General features: G+C 37.4%; 2 protein-coding genes across 3 annotated transcripts in view; both read right to left on the bottom strand.

Moving 5' to 3' along the window:
* LOC109413839 (neogenin) overlaps positions 1-19,535 on the bottom strand; it is a 636,710-nt gene that overhangs the window by 403,045 nt on the left and 214,130 nt on the right. The window lies entirely within an intron of this gene.
* Positions 7,473-9,227, bottom strand: LOC109413838 (procathepsin L-like). The gene is made up of 5 exons (XM_029860902.2): positions 9,060-9,227; positions 8,779-8,981; positions 8,282-8,382; positions 7,768-8,204; positions 7,473-7,696 (listed from the first exon to the last, which is right to left on the bottom strand). The coding sequence occupies exons 1-5, from the start codon at positions 9,147-9,149 to the stop codon at positions 7,538-7,540; spliced, it is 990 nt and encodes a 329-aa protein (XP_029716762.2). The 5' UTR covers positions 9,150-9,227; the 3' UTR covers positions 7,473-7,537.

The following is a 19,535-nucleotide window of genomic DNA, read 5'->3' as shown; positions in this document are numbered from 1 at the left end:
AACTCAATAATAATACGAATAATACAACAATATTTTTAATAAGTGTAAGAAGGGTTCTGTTCACCATAGGTGGATTAATTCAGGTTTTTTAATTGTTAATTTGATTCGCTAAAATTGATATGACGCGGACCAAAAACTTGCGTCTTTTAGTAAAATAAGTAAACTAACTTTCAAAACGCAAGACACCCATAAAATCATCTTAAGGTGACTCCCTGTGTCACTCCTATTTCAGCACTTCTTTTTCGATTCTTATTTCTAACAATCATCGAGCGCAACAGTAGTGGTGTTGCCTTTTTACATTTGTTCTATAAACAAACAAACAAAAATAAAGCCTCCTTGTCTCGCTTTCACCAATGTAAACATTTCAAGATTATTAATCATTTAAAAGCAATTCAAGCAGTAGACTACTCTATTTTGCTAAATAACAATGAAACATGTCTCAATATTACGAAAAACACCGAATTTTATGTGTAATAAGCCAAAAATGATCGAATACTCTTAGTATGCTCTTGCGCTGTTGATGTTTGCAAGCAGCAGCAGTGTTGGCGGACAGTGCGGAGGAGATTTCACATTTCAATTCACAAATAAAAATTATTAGCTTTTATTACTATCATATGTGATTCAAAGTACAACAATAATCATTCGAAGAATAGTTTTCGATTTTACGACGTATAATCGGTAAATTTGAGTTGATCATTTCAATGATTTTGATTGATTTTATTGATGAATTGGCCCGCAAGATCGACATTACTGCGTTCAACGATCGATGATTGTGCGCCGAACAGCACCGTCGCGTCGCGCTGCTGCCGTCGTCGTTGTACTGTGGAGGGTGGTAAACATTGCCATCGAACTCTTGGTGCGGTTGAGACAAATTTGAATAATTTTCAAGTTTGAGTGAAAATATTTCTTTGTGGTATAGATAGTTCCAAAGAGAATTTTATTTGGAATAGTGTGTTCTATATTTCATTTCAAAATATCTTGCGTGAAGTGGAGAATTTTAGAGAAAAGGTAAGCGTCGATTTTCTTACGTAAATGTATTTTTGCAATACTGTGTAAAGTTGAATTTGGACGACGATTCTGAAGAAGCCATTTTGTAATGACACAAGAAAAGGCCTTAATCGTAGCTATAGTGCCACGTTTGCTTAGGGGTGCATATTACCCAACCTTCCACTACTTGATACAATTCGTAGTTCATGCCACGCTGCTAGATGCCGTCCTCTAATTTACTGCCGAGTATTATTCGCAGCACTTTCCGTTTGAAAACTTCAGACAACTTCGATCAACTTCTCTCAATGTCAACGATTCGTGGCCGTATGAAGTGATCGCAAAAATCAGACTCTTACCAGGCGAGTTTTGGCTTCGTTTGCAGCCTACAGGACTTTTACTGGTTTCGCAGTCGCAATCCGTTTTCTCAACTCGCGGGTCACGGTGTGTTTATAGAGCAACTTTAAAACAAAAAAAAATAAGTAAGTCTGAGTTTTTGCCATAAAAAAGTTTAGATATTTTTCTTTAATTTAAGGTAAAGTCTAAATAATTTGTCGGGGGGTCTAGAGTATTTTTTTTTGTGATTGTTAGGAAGGATGGGACCAATAGCTTAAACAACGTAACGTTAACTTGCTGCAAATTCGCTTCACAGGCATTATATCAAAAAACAATGTATGGAGGTTTTCTGTGCATGTCTTTATTCTAAAACTTTGCTGAACATTGTTCTAACCTGGCTTTCATAGTTTGGTCACTAGAGAGCAATAAACCCTCCATGGCGAGATAATCATTTACAGCAACAGTGTGGCTATATTGTCTTCACAGCACTGCAGTGCACTGTCATGTGTTATATTTGCAAATAGAACACTTCGATTATTTGGATTACTTTTCGATAAAACTACAATCTTAAAGTCCTACATACATTGTTGTATGATCGCACGCCTGTGTATTGAGATACTTGTTAGTGATTGTGCGTGCCATCTTTATATGCTTTACTGACATCCTCCATCATAGTATTACAATTTACCAGTCATGCTCCACAGCTTACATCCAGTATAAATCTCATTAATAAGGATATTTTGCGTAACCTGGTAACCTATAAACCCTCATTTCCATCACTAGTTGTCTTCAACATTCCCCATAAAAGACCAGCCCACTGAAGTATGCCTGAAATATTCTTTATAATTATGTGACATAAAAAATCGTAATAAAACATGCGTTTGTTTACTATATGATCATATCTCATTAAAGTCGTACAAATCATTCACAGCTTAAATAATTCTACATAACCTAAGCAAACGGAATACTATAAATCATTTGAAATACCTTTTCTAAGTTATTAGAAAAATGCATTTTTTAGGACCCAGAGGAAGAACAGACGAAATCTGTCCTTACTATTATACCAAAGTATGCCTCTATTACGAATCTTATCATAAACACAATAATTATGATTGTTGAGCATGTTGGCCTTCCTTGAAAAGAAAATTTTATAAATTAAATATTTTCAGGTAAGCCAGGAAAATCAATCGAAGATTGGGCAATATCTTTGTTTTAAGAAAAAAAAAAAAGTATAGAAACTAAACTATCTCTGTGTAAATGTCTGCAAGTCTCAGAATTTAAGAATATTCTACTATAGTCATAGAATAAGAACGAGTTAATTTTGTTAAAGACCTCAAAATAACATTACAGTTGTTCATATGAGTCTACATTCAACCACTACTGTCATGAAGAACACAATAACTAGAAGTAAACTAATCTTTTTTGAGCAATATTCGATCAAAGGCGACTTTACCGTACTAGACATAGTTTCCGGATTATTCCATGATATTTGGCATCGCTGTTGAACCTAAACTTAAGTTTGTTTTTGATTTTAATGACGATAATATGTTTATTGCTTATGACGCCATTAAGTAACAAATAACTGATAACAAGTTCTGAAAGTATTGCTGAATGAACGGAATAGGCACTTATTGAAAATGTTTCTTCATTTAGCAAAGCAAGAGCAAAGCAAAGCAAAGATAACCGTATACATCGTAGTTGCTACTTCGTGATTGACTAGAACAATCGAAGTTGCACAGAGATCCAATGAATGGTGCTTGGGACTAGTTACACACTCTCAATGTGCACAAATCGAGAGTTCAATATTTTAAAGTCAATAATGGCGCCGGCCACGTCCTTACGGTCATCGGGAAAGGGGAAGGAATGTTGGTTCGACAACCGTTGTTACTAATTTGTCTTAGAATGCCTGGGGTTTGCGCGCAATAACTTCTCAAAAGTTTCTCAATGGAATCCTCCAGAAATTACTTTCGTGATATTTTTACACATTTCTCCAATGATCTCCTGAAATTCCTTCTGTGAACACCACGCCACTGGATAACTGACACTGAGGAAGATTACAAGTGATAGTCGAAATACGCGTATCTGTCAAAGGATAAGCAATTAGGGCGGAATTAAAAGGTATGAAACGGATTACACTCATTCGAATTAAAACTGTTTTGTTTATTTATTCATCAAAACAAATGAATTGGAATGCAATTAAATCACATTATAGTAAAATAACCATTTTCATTGCACCCAATTGCCTTAAAATTTTGTTAAACTTATCACATTTTTCGGTTGGTTTGCAGATGGTGATTCTGTATTTCATTTGTTAGGTCAAGTGGTCAATGTCCTATATAGATATGTCTAATTCAACTTTGTAGTTCAATACGATTAATATGATAATCCAATAGAATTACTCACAACACTGAATTCAAATATGAGTAAATAACACAGCAAAACAAAAATCTGTCTCAAGAGCAAACTTATGTGACTTCGAAGGATTTTGGGCCGCTGAATCCGAATCCGTGCTCAGATTTGTTCCGGCACGTCACCATTTTGAAAAATACCTCGATTTATAGGGCAAAATATGCTATTTTGAGCTTTTTTGATTACAAGTTATTAAGCATGGAAATATTTTTTTGGCAATCAAAATGTAAATTGGTCAATTAACATCTAAATTAGCGACTCATGCAAAATATTTCGTTTTACAAAATCGAATTTGATAGTTTTAAGCGATTTATATTAGGTACGATATTTCCCATACAAGAAACCCTCCAAAAGGTGCATGCAAGTTTACTTACCAACATTAAATGCTTAAGATTTAGATGTTAATTGAACAATTTACCTTTCGAATACTTCAAAAAAATATTCACATGCTTCCCGGGTAGAGCAAAATGGCGAATGATAGACAAATTACTATCAAATTTTCGTGATTTGTGCCAACGTAAGAACAGTAACGACAAATTCTACCATTAAAATAGAATGTTTGAATGGCAAAATTTGCTATTAGTTTGTTTGAAATAAATGTTAAAATAACAAAAACAATATCTAAACTTCTATAGCATAACAACTAATAAATAACTGATTTTACCATTGTGATAACAAAATAATAGCAAAAAGAATGTCAAAATAATTACATATTTTAATATGATGGTAAATTATGTTATTGTTTTCATATTATGACTGATAGTATGATAGTAACATTTGTTATTATTATGTTATTATACTATTTAATAATAACTCGCCAATTACAAGTTTTACAATGATAGCATGTTTCGCTATTTATGTGTCATCCTGAGCTATTCATAAAAAAACTAAAGAATTGCAAATTTAGATATGATGACAAAATATGTTGTTCTTTAGTTATTGGTTTGTTATTAACCTCTACCCGGGTTGCAATAAAAAAAGCCCAAAATCGCATGTTTTGCCCTATAATTTTAGGTATAGCTCAAGATTGTGACGTGCTGGAGCAAATCTGAGCCCGGATTCGGATTCAGCGGCCCAAAATCTGTCGGAGACACATAAGTTTGCTCTTCAGACAAAAAAATGTTGCGCTCTGTAATATGTCGTCACAACATTGGATCACGTTGGGCATTATTGGAAATGTCATGTTGAACGTCCACGATGCGTCGATGCCGGATTGTTAATGTTCTGATCTAATCTTATCGTAACGATCGTCTCATAATTAGTCACGATAAGTACGTGATATTTTAACAAATCTCAACTAGAATAACTGGAAAAATCTCAGAGGGAGTTCGTAAAAGATTACATGAAGAAATTTGTGGTAGTATCTATAATAATTATTGGAGAAGCCCATGAAGAAATCACAACAAAATTACTAGGGGAATCCCAGGTGGAATTTCTGGAGGAGTCCTAGCGGGAATTCCTGGAGGAATTCCAAGAGAATTTTTCCTCTAGAAACGCCTGCTAGATTCCTCTAAAAATGTCTTCAGGGTTTCTCCCAAGAATTTCTCTATAAATTAATCCTGAAACTCCACCAGGGATGTCTTCAAGGATTTATCCGGATACAAGTTCCTGCTAAAATTTCTCCAGGCTTTTCTGCAGTGATTTTTCAAGCATTTCTAGCTTCGATTTATTCGGTATTTGCTCTCAGGAGTTCCCAGGAATTCTTGGGGGATGTCCAACAAGAATTGTCTAAAGACACCCAGTCAAAATTCTTGGACGGCTCCCTCCAGACATTTCTGGTTGAATCCTAGAAGCATTTCTGAAGCACTGTTTTATCTTAAACGAAGACACACGTTAATCCTCACCAAACTGTAATCATATGCTAATATTATAGTTCATCCAGAGAATGTAATGTAAATGTAATTATTTCTGTATTTTATCATCGATGAAGATCACTGAGGTTTCTGATTGTTAATGAAGGCCTACATGTCAAAGTGTCAAATAATCTTGTAGTTGTTTATTTGTGAGTGGCTCGTAGGATACTTTTTGCAACTTAGTTCGTTTTAGCAAAGCTCCGGTCACGTGAGCCTGTAAAATAATATACAAATTTATTCAGTATTCGCTAAATGGGAATATGTTTAGGTCGTTCGCTCTGACGCAGATCTGCACAGCGGTTACATGTGCCTTATATTACAACACTTTACGTACAATAAAGTACCAAAATTCTCCAACATACATCGGCTCCATTATGCACTACGGTAGCCTTGAAAATAAACGACATAGACAAATAAAAACATCTCTAGGATTTAAGAAAATAAATATTGACGGTAATTTTAATAATGATGCTTTCTCACATCTTGTCAATCTTGTCAACGCAAGTTGAAGGCATGGCTCCTTGAAGCTCTAACAAGTAAATCAATAAGAAGAAAGATCAGGAATTAATACGATCTCAAAAATTTGTTGATAGAATGTATCTCCGTTTACTCTACACAAAAAGAATAACTATACGCTAACCACAAGGAGGATAGCTCTAAGGGTAGCTTGTCAATCAGAATAAGGGCTATCTAGTAGTTTATCCATCAAAAAACGTGTGTTACGCTAGTTTACGCAAAATGACCCCTACAGGGGGTGGTCAAAATGGTTGGGATAGGCAACTTTTTTTCCTCTCACAAAAAAGATCAACATGCTGTAACTTTTCATAGATTGCATAGAAAATTCTTAAATTTTGACTGTTTGTCAACCTATTATATGTGCATCATTAGTACAAATTTGAGCTCGATTGGTTAATCTTTCGCGAAGCTAAAACTGTTCTCGTAAAACACTATTTTTAAGACAGCTAATTTTTGAGCTGTCATATCTCGGAGACCAGTGAAACGAATTGAATACAATTTTGAGAGATTATCAACAATATATTAATGCTTGAAAATTACTCAAAACATAGGTACTATTTAAACGTTGAAGAAAGTTATGATGGATTGACACTTTGGCTAGCTTCGCGTCAGATTAACCAATCGAGCTCAAATTTGTACCAATGATGCACATATGTATAATAGGTTGACAAACAGTCAAAATTTGAAAATTTTTGATGCACTCTATGAAAAGTCACAGCATGTTGAATTTTTTTGTGAGAGAAAAAAAAGTTGCCTATCCCAACCATTTTGACCACCCCCTGTATGTGTTCCATTTTGTGCAGAAGAGCTAAACTTGTTCTTATGTAGAAATTTTCAGCTATTTCGACAAGAACAAAAACTGATATCATATCACTTTGAGCTATTCGTGCGATATTCATTAATTTCAAGCTATGACAGCAAAAAATGTTCGATTTGAGATATGATTTAGATATTCTCATTTACCCGAGTAATGTTATATTTTTCCTGCATTGCAGAATAACTGTTGAAAGTTATGCAAAAAACTGATAATGGTTATATTGAAAAATAAAAACATATCGCACAAGCAAGGTGAACTCTTTATAAAATGAACAGTCCTTACACCCATGAATATATGAGAACATGCTTTTTGAAAACATTAGTCTATCTATGGTTTGGGAAAGGGGGCTGGTTAAGTCAGGTTTATTGATATTAAAACAATTATAACTACAAAAGAATAAAATTGATTCTAGTTTTATTTGAATTGCAATATTTTACTTCCGACTAGAGAATGCTAAACTTTATAAGCACTGTACTGCCGTCCTACGCATAATTGTCCCATGTTATATGGGAATCCCATATAACATGGGACAACTATGCGTAGAACGGCAGTGTACAAAGGACACGATAATTAGGTTATTTTACAGGATTTCGGGGCACTCAAGTATGCGTCAAACGTTTTCTTAAACAGTTGGGTAACTGGCATCGGAAGCCACACCGCAGTGATTGTTCCGGTTACGTGCCAACCTGAAGTAGCCTTGCTCTCCCCAAGAGGTGCCCCACGAGTTCTTGACCAGCCAGTAGTCAGTACCGTTGGCCGTTCCGAAACCAACAACCAGCACCTGTTGGAAGAAGAAAAATCGATGAAGATAATCGATTAACAATGGATGTCCCCCATCTCAAGAGTACTTACACCGTGATCTAGCTGAGTGCTGCTGCACAGCGGATCGTAGTAGATACCGGATTTGTACTGCTGGAAGGACGGCTGAGAGGCATCGATGGCAACCGAAACTGGACCAATGGAGGCGACAGCAGTTTGCAGGGAAGCCTCACTCACCGGCAGACGCACATAGCCCGTAGCAGTGGCTCCAACGTTGGCCGAGTTGAAACCGCAGGTAGCTGCAACAACGCCCTTGTAAGGATAGCTAGCGGTAGTATCAACTCCGTTGTTAGCCTTAACGTATTTGAAAACGGTGGTCATGCTACCGCCGTCGCAACCATTGTTTCCGTAGGAAAGCGTGCAGTCGACGATGTTTTGTTCCGACAGGTTGACCAGCTTGCCCGTTTTGTTGAAGTGCTGTGCCTCCAGTGCTCCGAGAGCCGAGAACGAGTAGCACGAACCGCAAAGACCTGGAAACGGGTGGTATATGGAGTTAGTAAGTGAGTTAGTAAGTGCGCTGTTTGTAGAAAACGTTATGATGGTTTACCTTGATCCTTAACTGGTGTGACTGCGCCCTTAGTTCTCCAATCGATGCTGGTAACCGCAGTTGCTGCAACGGTAACTCGTGCTTGTCTGGTTCTTTGGTCACTGAAAGATTCATTCGATTGAAGTTAGGACTGATATAAAAATGGGTAATAAGAACAAATAAAAAGAGGATTTGGAACTATAGCAAGCATGACAAATTTTTAATTTTACTCAACAATCATTTACAATTTCCATTGGCTTATGGCGGTTTGAAATATAAAGTTGCTTCTTCATGTACTTAACGAGCAGCTATGGTTAGGAAATTTGTTATTGAGTTCTTCATTGCTCTTCATTAAATGGAAATCGTTGTCTTAAGGGGAAATATTCACACACATTTCACACAAAATATTCATTTGCTTATTTTGGGAATCTTTATTCCATTGGCATTACTGCATATTGTTATAAAGGATATTGTTTGTAGTTGGAAGAATTGTCACGCTTTCAATTAGAGCTACTTACACTGCACCACCGTGCTTGAAGCCGTTCATCGTTTGGGCGAACTCTTCCGGGGTCATATCGGAGTACTTGTTGGTTCCCATGCGGAACGATACACCACCATGACCATGACGCCTGTTGTGGCTGTCGATTCTGGCTTTGTTCATGTTGAAGTTACCCCGGCGACGGTGTTCCTCGGTACCGTTGTACCGCTTTCCATGACGGCCCTAAGAAAGCATTAGAATCCACCATCGTTCAAAAAATCCATTCTACTCCAAATTAAATGCATTTTTTTTATCATGTACCTTAAACGATGTCCATGCGTCCTCCTCTCCCTCGCTTGGAGCGGCAAACACGGCCAGAGCGATCACCAACAGGATCAAAACACACTTCATATTTGTAACACTTCCAGCTGAAATAGCCTACAACAAGCACAATTGGTTGTCAGCCACCGAATGATTAAAACAACCATTCGTAGCCTATTTTATAGTCAATTCGTAAGCCGGACATCTGTTTTATCCGGAAATCCCAAAATTTCCCCATTTGAAAGAATCGCATGGTTTTTTAAAGAATGCTTATGGTGAATGTATGAATCAAGTTCATTGATTGAAATAATCCGCATATATAATGGCCGAGGAGTAACGCAACCGATCGAATTCTGATGAATGCCAATATTGATACAAACTTTTGGGGCTAAAATATAAACGACTCATAAAAAAGTGATCATATTCCATGAAAATATCAGAAATTGCCAATAAAGAAGTAAGGGTGGAAGCAATAATAAACTACAAAATTTCCATAAACAAATCAAAAAGTGTATAAATAAATCAAAATTTTCCATAAATAATAAATTTGCGAGCAATAAAAAATGTCGGAATTTCCACAAATAATTCAATAATAGCAATAAATAACTACATTTTTTCCACCAAAAAAAGTTTAAATTTTCCATAAATAAATCTGATTTTTTCATAAATAATTTAAAAATTCCCAATCAAAAAAACAATGGAAAATTTAGCAATTAACTTGAATGCAATTCTAGCTAAGCCGCATAGATGATTGAGGAACTGAGGCGGCAGAACGCCGCCGAAGATTCCGAAATCCGACGCGCCGTTACTGCGTCGATTCGATCCTTGGCAATCCACAGATCCAAGAATTTGCCCGGTATAATGCGAACAGAGATGTTATCCCTTTTTAAAGTCCGACGAGCGTTAGCGAGTTCGGACAGCAAGCGATTGTCTGTTAAATTGCACACATAGTTTCAGTCTTTCTATCATAGTTATATGATGCAGTTTGTTCGAAACTTTTTGTTGGGAAAAATATAGTTTTTTATTGCAATTGTTGAATTATTTGTGGAAATTCTGACATTTTTTATTGCTCGAAAATCAATTATTTATGGGAAGTTTTGATTTATTTATGCACTTTTTGATTTGTTTATGGAACTTTTATAATATATTATTGCTTCCACCCCTATTTATTTTTTGGCAATTTCCGAATTATTTATGGAAATTCTTAAATTTATTATGGGGTGTTTAATTGGCTGCCGACTTTTGGCGGAAAGAATATCGACAAAATTCTTTCATTCATGGCATTTTTTTGTTTTTTTTTTTTCAAAGCGAGATCTTTTTTAAGGTCTCCAGTGAGCCTAGTGGTTAAGGCTATGGATCGCCAATCCGGAGACGGCGGGTTCGATTCCCGTTCCGGTCGGGAAAATTTTCTCGATTGGGCATAGTGTATCATTGTACTTGCCTCACAATATACAAGTTCATGTAATGGCAGGCAAAGAATGCCCTTCAATTAATAACTGTGGAAGTACTCAAAGAACACTAACTTGAAGCGAGACAGGCCAAGTCCCAGTGGGGACGTAGAGCCACAAAGAAGAAGAAGAACCTTTTTTAAGAAACTTGGAATAACCTGGATTGACCTTAATTTTTTCTACAGACATCCATAAACTAAGGCTAGGTTCCGCCTGCGTCATTGAACAGCACTAAAACTACACCTCGTGGGCGTTCATGGGCGTAGCCAGAGGGGGGCAGGGGGGCCATGCCCCCCCTCCCCTGGCACCAGATTTTTTTTTTAATTCAAGCCAACTCATAGATCATCAATAATTCAGAGCTCCAGAAAAAAAAAAACATTTAAAAAAATCAATGATTCTAATAATTAGGATTTTTATCCACAATGATCACACCATTTTTACTCGAGAACCCCAGGAAATTTCGCCAAGGATTTCTCCAAGAGAACCATTTCAATCTTATCATATAATTTTACCAAAAAATAAGCTTGGTTGAATGGCTAAATTTTGTGATGTTTATTCATGGAATACAAAAACAGCATGCCAAATTTTTCCTGATATGCTGGAACCGTTTACGGTAGGGAAAAAGAAGGACTATGCAGAACATACGCGCTACTGCTACACAAATTTTCACTAGTATTCAATTCAAACAAATGTCATGTTAAGAATAAAATACCTGGGATTTCTTTACGAATTCTTCCTCCAAAAATTCCATTAGGCATTTATTCAGGAACTTCTCCAGGGATTCGTTCAGAAATTCCTCAAGGGACTTCTCCAGGTGATTCTGCACCGTGAATTCTTCCATGGGCATCTTGCAGGGTTCAGATAGTTTTTTAGGGATTGTTCCAAGAAATGCTTCAAGAATTCCTCCCACGATTTCTTCAGATTTTTTTTTTTTACATATTTGCAGAAGTAAGGATGCATCGACGAACTCCTCCGGGATTTTTTTTTATAGCTTTCTTCAGTGATCCCAGCATGGACTGCTCCAGAGAATTTTTCAATAATTCCTCTATGGGTTTCCCCAGTCATTTCTCCGGGAATTTCTCCTGGGATATCTTTAGAGCAGTGCTTCCCAAACTGTGCGCCGCGGCGCCCTGGTGCGCCGTGAACATTTCGCTGGCGCGCCGCAGGCTTTTGAGCCAGAACAAAAACAAAAAAAAATCAATATGGAAAGGTTTTTTTTTTTGTTTGATGGAACTTAGAAGTGTTCCTAATATTAAGAGACGAACCAGCCAAGGACTGAAAGCTAAATCAATCAAACAAATTCTAATATTCTTTGTGGAATTTCTGGTGTACTCCTAAAACATTTTGATGTTGATGAAACCTTTAAATTCTAGGACTTTTGAGAAATTATTGTAGAGATTTTAAAATAGATAATTGGATTTCCAATACTTCAGTTGATATTTCGATTCTACCAACAGTTTTTAATGAAAAGTAATTATTTCAGAACCCTTATTATAGCTTTTCTATAATAATTTCCGTGAGTCTCCCGGACATTGAGTTATCTACTGGTTTTCAGTACGTCATGTTTTACTAACGTCACTATCACAGACAGTGACGTAGCCAGAAATTGTCTCTGGGAGGGGTTTTCAACGGTCAATGATATCTTTTTTGATTCGACATTTACATTTTGTAAACAGTAATGAGCAATTGTATTCGTAGTTTGAAAATAGCGGCCATAACTGATAGTGAAGAGACGGCTGGAAGATTAGTCCGCAGAAGATGGTCGAAGGCCAGTAAAATCGACCGAAACGTCCGGACAGTGTGGCAAATAAGTTTTTAATTATTTCTCGCCGAAAACCAATCGATGAACTACCAGCACATCAAATCGCGGCGATTAAAACAATAATAACATCAACATTCTAGGTTTGTATCTTAGTTTTCTGAAATTTTCCACGCTACATTTTTATTGACCATCTTTGAGAGCTTTGTAATTCCCGCAGAAATCTAAGATTTTAATAATTTGAATTCTGTGAAATCATTTGAATTCACCCGGAAACATCAAAGTATTGCGTCTATTTATGATTCAATTCGAATGAGTGTAATCAGTTTCGTACCTTTTAATTCCGCCCTATGAAACTGATTACACTCATTCGAAGAGGGTATTCTGCTTAGAGGGTTTGAAAAGTCGGTACAAGAATATAATTCAATATTTGGAATCAGCAGTTTGCTTAAGACATTTTTGTCATATTTGTTTAGTTAGTGCGAAATCCTTAAGCAATTTTTATATCAAAGAACATGTTGAGAAACTCAACATTATTTGGATTTTGAGAAAACAAGGAACTGTAAATACTTCACAATTTTGCATCAAAACTTTTGAGCTGCAGTTGTTCTAAAATAAAGAAAGTTCTCTGTTAAAAGATGTTGGTGCGCCGCTGAATTTTCCAAAATTTCAAAGGGCGCCGCGATAGCAAAAAGTTTGGGAACCTCTGCTTTAGAGGTTCCTCCAGTGACTGTTCCAGGGCATTTTGCAAGCATTCCTTCGGGAATTTCTCCAGGGATTCCCAAAGTAATGTCAACAGAAATTCTTTTAGGTATCTCTGCAAGTGTTCCTTCAAAGATTTCTTCAGGGATTTCTCCATATATTTCTTCAAGAATTCCACAAGAGATTGATCCAATAATTCAATCTGGAATAATTCCAAGTATTTCAGCAGGAATATCTTCCAGAAACCCTAACAAGAAATGTTACCAGAGATTAGATTAAAATTAATCCAGGAGTTCCTTAAAACATTATTTTGGGAGTCCTTCCAAAGATTCCAACAATAATTCGTCTAAAAAATACACGCGGGGATGAACCAGCCTCGGGCTGAATCTCCCCACAATAAAGAGCTCATAATAATTGCAGACTTATAACACTAGTTTACAGCATTTTTGAACTCGGTAAGCTGATGATCATTTTTGGTATAGAATCATGCCCTGAGCTCGAAAACACGGAAGAAAAAAAATACAGTAGAGCGGATTTTTTTCGACTTTCCATACAAGGTTGATGATTTGAAATCGATTTTTGTTCTATTTTTAAGCAAAGTCGCTCACTTCAAACATCTTATTCTCCGTAATCAATGCTCCGATTGAGCTGATTTTTTTACTGTAACTTGCTTACATATGATATGTCAAATAAACGTCGAGAAAGAATTTTTAAGTTGGTTTTTTCTTATTGAAAAAAATACATTTCTTCAAAAAATTTTGGGAATTTTGCTAAAATTTAAGAAGATTGTCCCTAAAACTCGCCAATATCTTGAATTTCACCAATCTGACGCCAAACCTGTATTCAGATGATCAAATGGTATTGTATTCAGCTTTTAATTTATGGAAAAAGATTTTAAATTGGTTGACCATAACGCAATATATTTGAAATTTAAGAAAATTACATATTTTGAAAAGTTGCAAAGCTCGATATTGAGCTAAAACTCAAAAACTGTTCTACTTTAAATGTTTTGAAGGTCGGTTTCGAAATCAGCACTAAATTGTGCTTCAAAAATTTTGGTCGTTGACAGAAGTTCACGACTTTTGTTTTATTTTGTAAACTTGTGTTATTAGCTCTTAGCTAATAGCTCAGCTTAGCTTAGCTAATAATAATTGCTGACAGGGTCTCCAGTTAGCCTAGTGGTTAAGACTATGGATCGCCAATCCGGAGACGACGAGTTCGATTCCCGTTCCAGTCGGGACAATTTGCTCGATTCCCTAGGCATAGTGTATCATTGTGCTTGCCTCACAAGATACAAATTCATGCAATGGCAGGCAAAGAAAGCCCTTCAATTAATAACTGTGGAAGTGCTCAAAGAACACTAAGTTGAAGTGAGGCAGGTCAAGTCCCAGTGGGAACGTAGAGCCATGAAGAAGAAGAAGAGGAAGAAGAAGAAGAAGAAGAAGAAGAAGAAGAAGAAGAAGAAGAAGAAGAAGAAGAAGAAGAAGAAGAATTGCAGACATGGATGCCTTCAAATTGTTATCCTACACACCAAACGCTTTCAGCAATATTTTGCTGAATTTTGCCGAGCTGAACGGTCCAGCAAAACGTTTTGCTGAAATTTCAGCAAAGTTTGCTGAATTTCAGCAAAACGTTACTGGTGATCAGCAGATTTTACTGAACAAATCAGCAAATTTTGCTGAATTTCAGTAAAATTTTTGCTAAAACTTTCAGCTCGGCAGAATTCAGCAAAATTTTGCTGAAACCCTCAATCGATTTTTGGTGTGTACAGAAATTTTTACAATAATTTGTTAAGAAAGCTTTCCTGGGATTTCCTAAGCAATCCCACTTCCGGGATTCCTCAAGATTTTACTTCAAGAATTTCTCCAGGGATTCATCCGGGAATATCTTCTGTGTTTCTTTCAGGAATAACTCCAGGCATCATTTTAAGAATTCCTCCGATAATTCCCCCAAGAACATTTCTTAGAAATTCTTCAGGAGTTCTCTTCTCTTGAAATTCTTTCAGGAACTCCTCCAGGAGTTAATTCAAAACCTTCTCCAGGGACTGTGAAGGGAATCCCTGGGATTGCTTCCAGGATTCCTCCTGGGTTTTCTTTAGGAAATACTAGAGGGATTTTTTAAGGCGTTCCTCCACGAACTCTTCTTAGAGTTTCTTCAGGTTTTCTCCAAGGATTCCACCAGCAATTTCTTTCTGGGATTCCTCCACGAATTTCTTCAGAAATTCCTTCAGGAACTTTTCCAGGGATTCCTCTGAAAATTGCTGCAAGGATTTCCCTAAAAATTCATCCAGGGCTACCTTCAGAAAAGCCTCTAGAAATTCTTCCAGGAATTTGTCTGCAAATTCCTCCAAGAGTATTTCTAGAGATTCCTCCGTTAATCCCTACAGTCATTCTATTAGGATATCCAACAGGAATCCCTAAAAAATTTTGCAGCGCCTAACTCTGGAATTCCTTCTGTGATTCTTTCTGGAACAACTAATTTTTAAAAAATCCTCCGAAGATTCTCCCAAGAACTCTTCTTAGGATTCCTCCAGGAATTCCTCCTTGTATTTTTAAGGAACTCCGCCAGGAATCAATTCAGTACTTCCTCCAGGAAGTGTTCCGAGAACCCCTCAGTAAATCCTCTTGAAATTGTTTCCGGAAATCCTTCTGGAGTTTCTTCAGGAACTCTTTTCTCCAGAATTTGTCAAAGAATTCCATCTGCTATTTCTTCAGGAATTATTTCCGGTATTCCATTACAAATTCCTCAACAGATTCATCCACAAATTTCTTCGGGAATTCGTTTAGGAATTTTTCCATGGATTCCTCTGAGAATTCTTGCAGGGATTTGTCTAAAATTTCCTCAATGAATTCAACTAGAGATTCCTCCAGAAATTCTGCTGGAAATTTCTCTACAGGTTTCTCCAGGACTTCCTCTGAAAATTCTTTCAGAAATTCCTACAGGCATTCCTCTTGGATATCCTTCCGAGAATTCCTGCAAGATTCATCCAGCGTTTCCACTATGCATTCCTTCAGGACTTCCTCCAGAGGTTCCTCCAGTAATTGCTTCTGGGATTCTTCCAAGAATTCCACCAGGAATTCCTGCAAAAAATTCCAGGAATTGCTCCAGGAGTTCCACTAAAAATTCCTACAAGAACTTTTTCAAGGATTTTCCACGGATTTTTCCACGAATAGAATTCCCCCAGGGATTCCATTAGAAATTCCTTCGTGGATTTCTCCAGGAATTCCTCCAGACATTTCTCTAGAAATTCCTCCGGGAATTTCTAAGGGGATTTTTTCAGAAACTTCTTCCAGAGATTCTCTAGAGATTCCCCCGGAAATTTATCCAGTAGTTGTTGCAAAAATTCCTCCAGATATTCCTCCAGGAATTTCTTCAAGGATTCCTCCAGCAATTTCCAAAGGAAAACCTCCAGAAATTTCTCCAAAAATTCCTCCAGGATTATGTCCAGAAATTTCTCAAGGAACTCCTCCAGGAATTCCTCCAGGAATTATTCCAAGAATTTCTTCAGGAAATCCTCCAGCAATTTCTCTAGGAAATGATCAAGGAATCACTCCTGGACATTCTTCAGAAGTTATGTCAACAATTTCTCCAGGAATTTTTCTAAAACATCTTCTGAGTTTTTTTTTTCAGAAAATCTTCTGAGGATTTTTTCAGAAATTCTTCCAGGAAACTCTTCAGGTATAACCTCAGGAACTTTTCAGGGATTTCTCCAAGATTTTCTCCTGAGATGTTTTCATGAATTGCTTCAGAGATTCCTCCAGGGATTCCTCCACGAATTTCTCCAGGGATTCCTCCAGGAAATCCTCCAGCACTTCCATTAAGGATTCTTCCAGCAAATCCTTTTAGGATTTTTATCAAAAATTCTTCAAGGAAATTTCGGGGTGAATACCTTAAGGAATTTTTCAGGGATTCCTCCGGGTATTCCTCCGGGAATTTCTATCAGGATTCCTGCAGGGACTTCATAACAAATGTCTTCAAAGATTCCCACAAGGATTCTTTCAGGGATTCCTCCAGAAATTCCACTAGGAATTCCTCCAGGATTTTCTCAAGGGATTTTTTTTTTCACAAAATAGATAAATAATAGAATATGAATAGAAATCCTCCAGAATTCCTCTATAAATTCATCCAGTAATTCTTTCAAGAATACCTGTAGTGATTCCTCCCGGAAATTCATCATTGATTCAATTACAGCAATAACTACAGGAATACCTCTAGGAATTCTTTCAGGCATACCTCCAGGATCAGTCTTGCGAACAATCGCGACCATCACGAGACAATCACTTGAACCGCTTTCTGAAGTCACCCTTCCCAAGGTGATACGAACAGCTAGCATGTCATGCCTGGAATGACAAAAATGTTGTTGGTTCCACCCTTCGCAGCTTCGCAGCGATAGCAGTTGCTGAGTATGCTTCAGGCGGGTTGCTAGAGAATCAATCTCTCTGAGCAACGATGCATAACGGGCGAAGTGAGAGCGTTTGCCGTAGCCAGGGCGAACTGCGTGGTGCGCTCAATGTGTGCGTTTAAACTGAGCTATGCAGAACGAATAGAATTTATGACGTAGTACCGTGCATGTGATAATACACATGCATAGTTTTACATACTGTTGCGCGTGCATCTGCTTGAGGCGACGGAGAGAGTCATGACACTCACATGAGCCGTATCCAAGTCAGGATGATTGTAGCAAAACAAGGGTGACCGGGTGACTATGATGGGATTCTGTCTTTTCTGGTGTTAGCGACTGTAGAGAGAGCGAATCAGAAACCGCAGAGACAGGGTGATACAAGTTTGGTGTTTATCAGCTTTTTTGTGACTTGTACGCTGATGCCTCGCGACACTGTCCAGGATTTTATCTAGGAATTTCTCCACAAACTCCTACTGGAATTCCTCCATGAATAATCCCAGGAATTTCTTCAGAAATTCCTCCAGGAATTGCTCCTGGACATCCTTCAAAAAATTATGCCAGGAATTCCTTTGCGCATTTCTCCAGGAATTTCTCTTGATATTCCATCAGCAATTGCTTCAGGGATTCCTCCCGAGATTTCTACATGAATTTATCCAGGGATTTTCCCAGGGATTCCTCCAGGAAATCCTCCAGCAGTTCCTATAAGGATTCTTCCAGGAAATTCTCTAAGGAATTCTTAAGAAATTCTTCCAGGAAATTCTCCAAGAATACCTTCAGGAATTTTTCAGGGATTCCTTCAGGTATTCCTGCAGGAATTCCTCCAGAGATTCCTCCAGGCACTTCGTCACAAATTTCTTCAAGGATTCCCCCAGAGATTCCTTCAGGAATGCCTTCGAGGATTTCTCCAGAAATGGCTCCGGAAATTCAGCTACAAGTTTCCCTCCAGGAATTTCACTGGTGATTTTTTTTTTTCAGAAATAGAAAAATGACAAAAATAGAAACAGAAATCTCCCAGAATTCCTCTGGAGATTCCTCCAGATATTCATCCAGTATTTTTTTCGAGAATTTCTCTAGAGATTCTTCCAGCAATTCCTCTTGGAATTTCTTCATTAATTACTCCAGAATTTTATCCAGGAATTACTCCAGGAAATGTCCCAGAAATTTCTTTCGGAATTCCTCAAAAAAAATTCTCCAGGAACTGCTCCTGGCATACTTAAGAAATTATGTCAGCAATTCGTCTAGGAATTTCTCCAGGAAATCCTCTAGGAATTTCTTCAGAGATTCTTCCGGGCAATACTTCAGGAATACTTTCAGGAATTTTTCCTCCAGGCATTCCTCCAGGAATTTCTCCAGAGATTCCTCCTGGAATTGCTTCAGGGACCTCCAGGGGTTTCTCCACGAATTTCTACAGGGATATTCCCAGAGGTACCACTAGGGAATCCTCCAGAAAATCCTCCTGGAATTTCTCAAGGGATTTTTTTTTTCAGAAATTTCTCCAGCAATTCCTCCCAGAGTTGCGCTGGAGATTTTTCCAGGAATTCTTCAAGAGATTGCTCCAAGAATTCATCTAAGAAAATTCTCAATGAATTTCTCCAGGAATTCCCGCTGGGTCTCATCCAAGAATTCCTCTAGGAATTACGCCAGGAATTAGTTCAAAAGTTTCTCCAGACATTCCTCCATGATTCTCGCTAGAGATTTTCCCAGGAATTGCCTCACAGATTCCTTCAGGAATTTCTCCAAGAATTTCTCCAAGGATTCCTTCAGAAGATTTTCTCTATGAATTTCTCAAGAGATTTCTTATGACATTTTTCTAGGCATTTCTCGCAGAATTCCTCCAGAAATTTCTCCAAAGTTTCCCCCAAGGAATCCTCCAGAAATTTATCTAGGATTTCCTCGTGAGATCTCTTTAGAAATTTCACTAGGTATTCATCCTATAATTCATCCAGGAATTCCTTCAGGTCTATTGTAAAAAATAACCACAGGGCAGCAGTGTTCAGCAACGCCACGGTGAGTTCCGTATCACCCTCTACTGTCTAATAGACAGATGACGGTAGGAAGCGTAGATGCGAAATAGATTGACATCTGATCGAATGATGATAAGGCAAAAGTGCGAGGTGATGCTGAATCATATAAGTAATCGAAGAGGACAATTTCTGGTCGTTTAG

Source organism: Aedes albopictus, chromosome 2 (genome assembly GCF_035046485.1).
Source record: "Aedes albopictus strain Foshan chromosome 2, AalbF5, whole genome shotgun sequence".
In the NCBI taxonomy this organism is placed as follows: domain Eukaryota; kingdom Metazoa; phylum Arthropoda; class Insecta; order Diptera; family Culicidae; genus Aedes; species Aedes albopictus.
The sequence above is the reverse complement of the archived record's forward strand: the minus strand, read 5'-3'. Positions and strand labels throughout refer to the sequence as shown.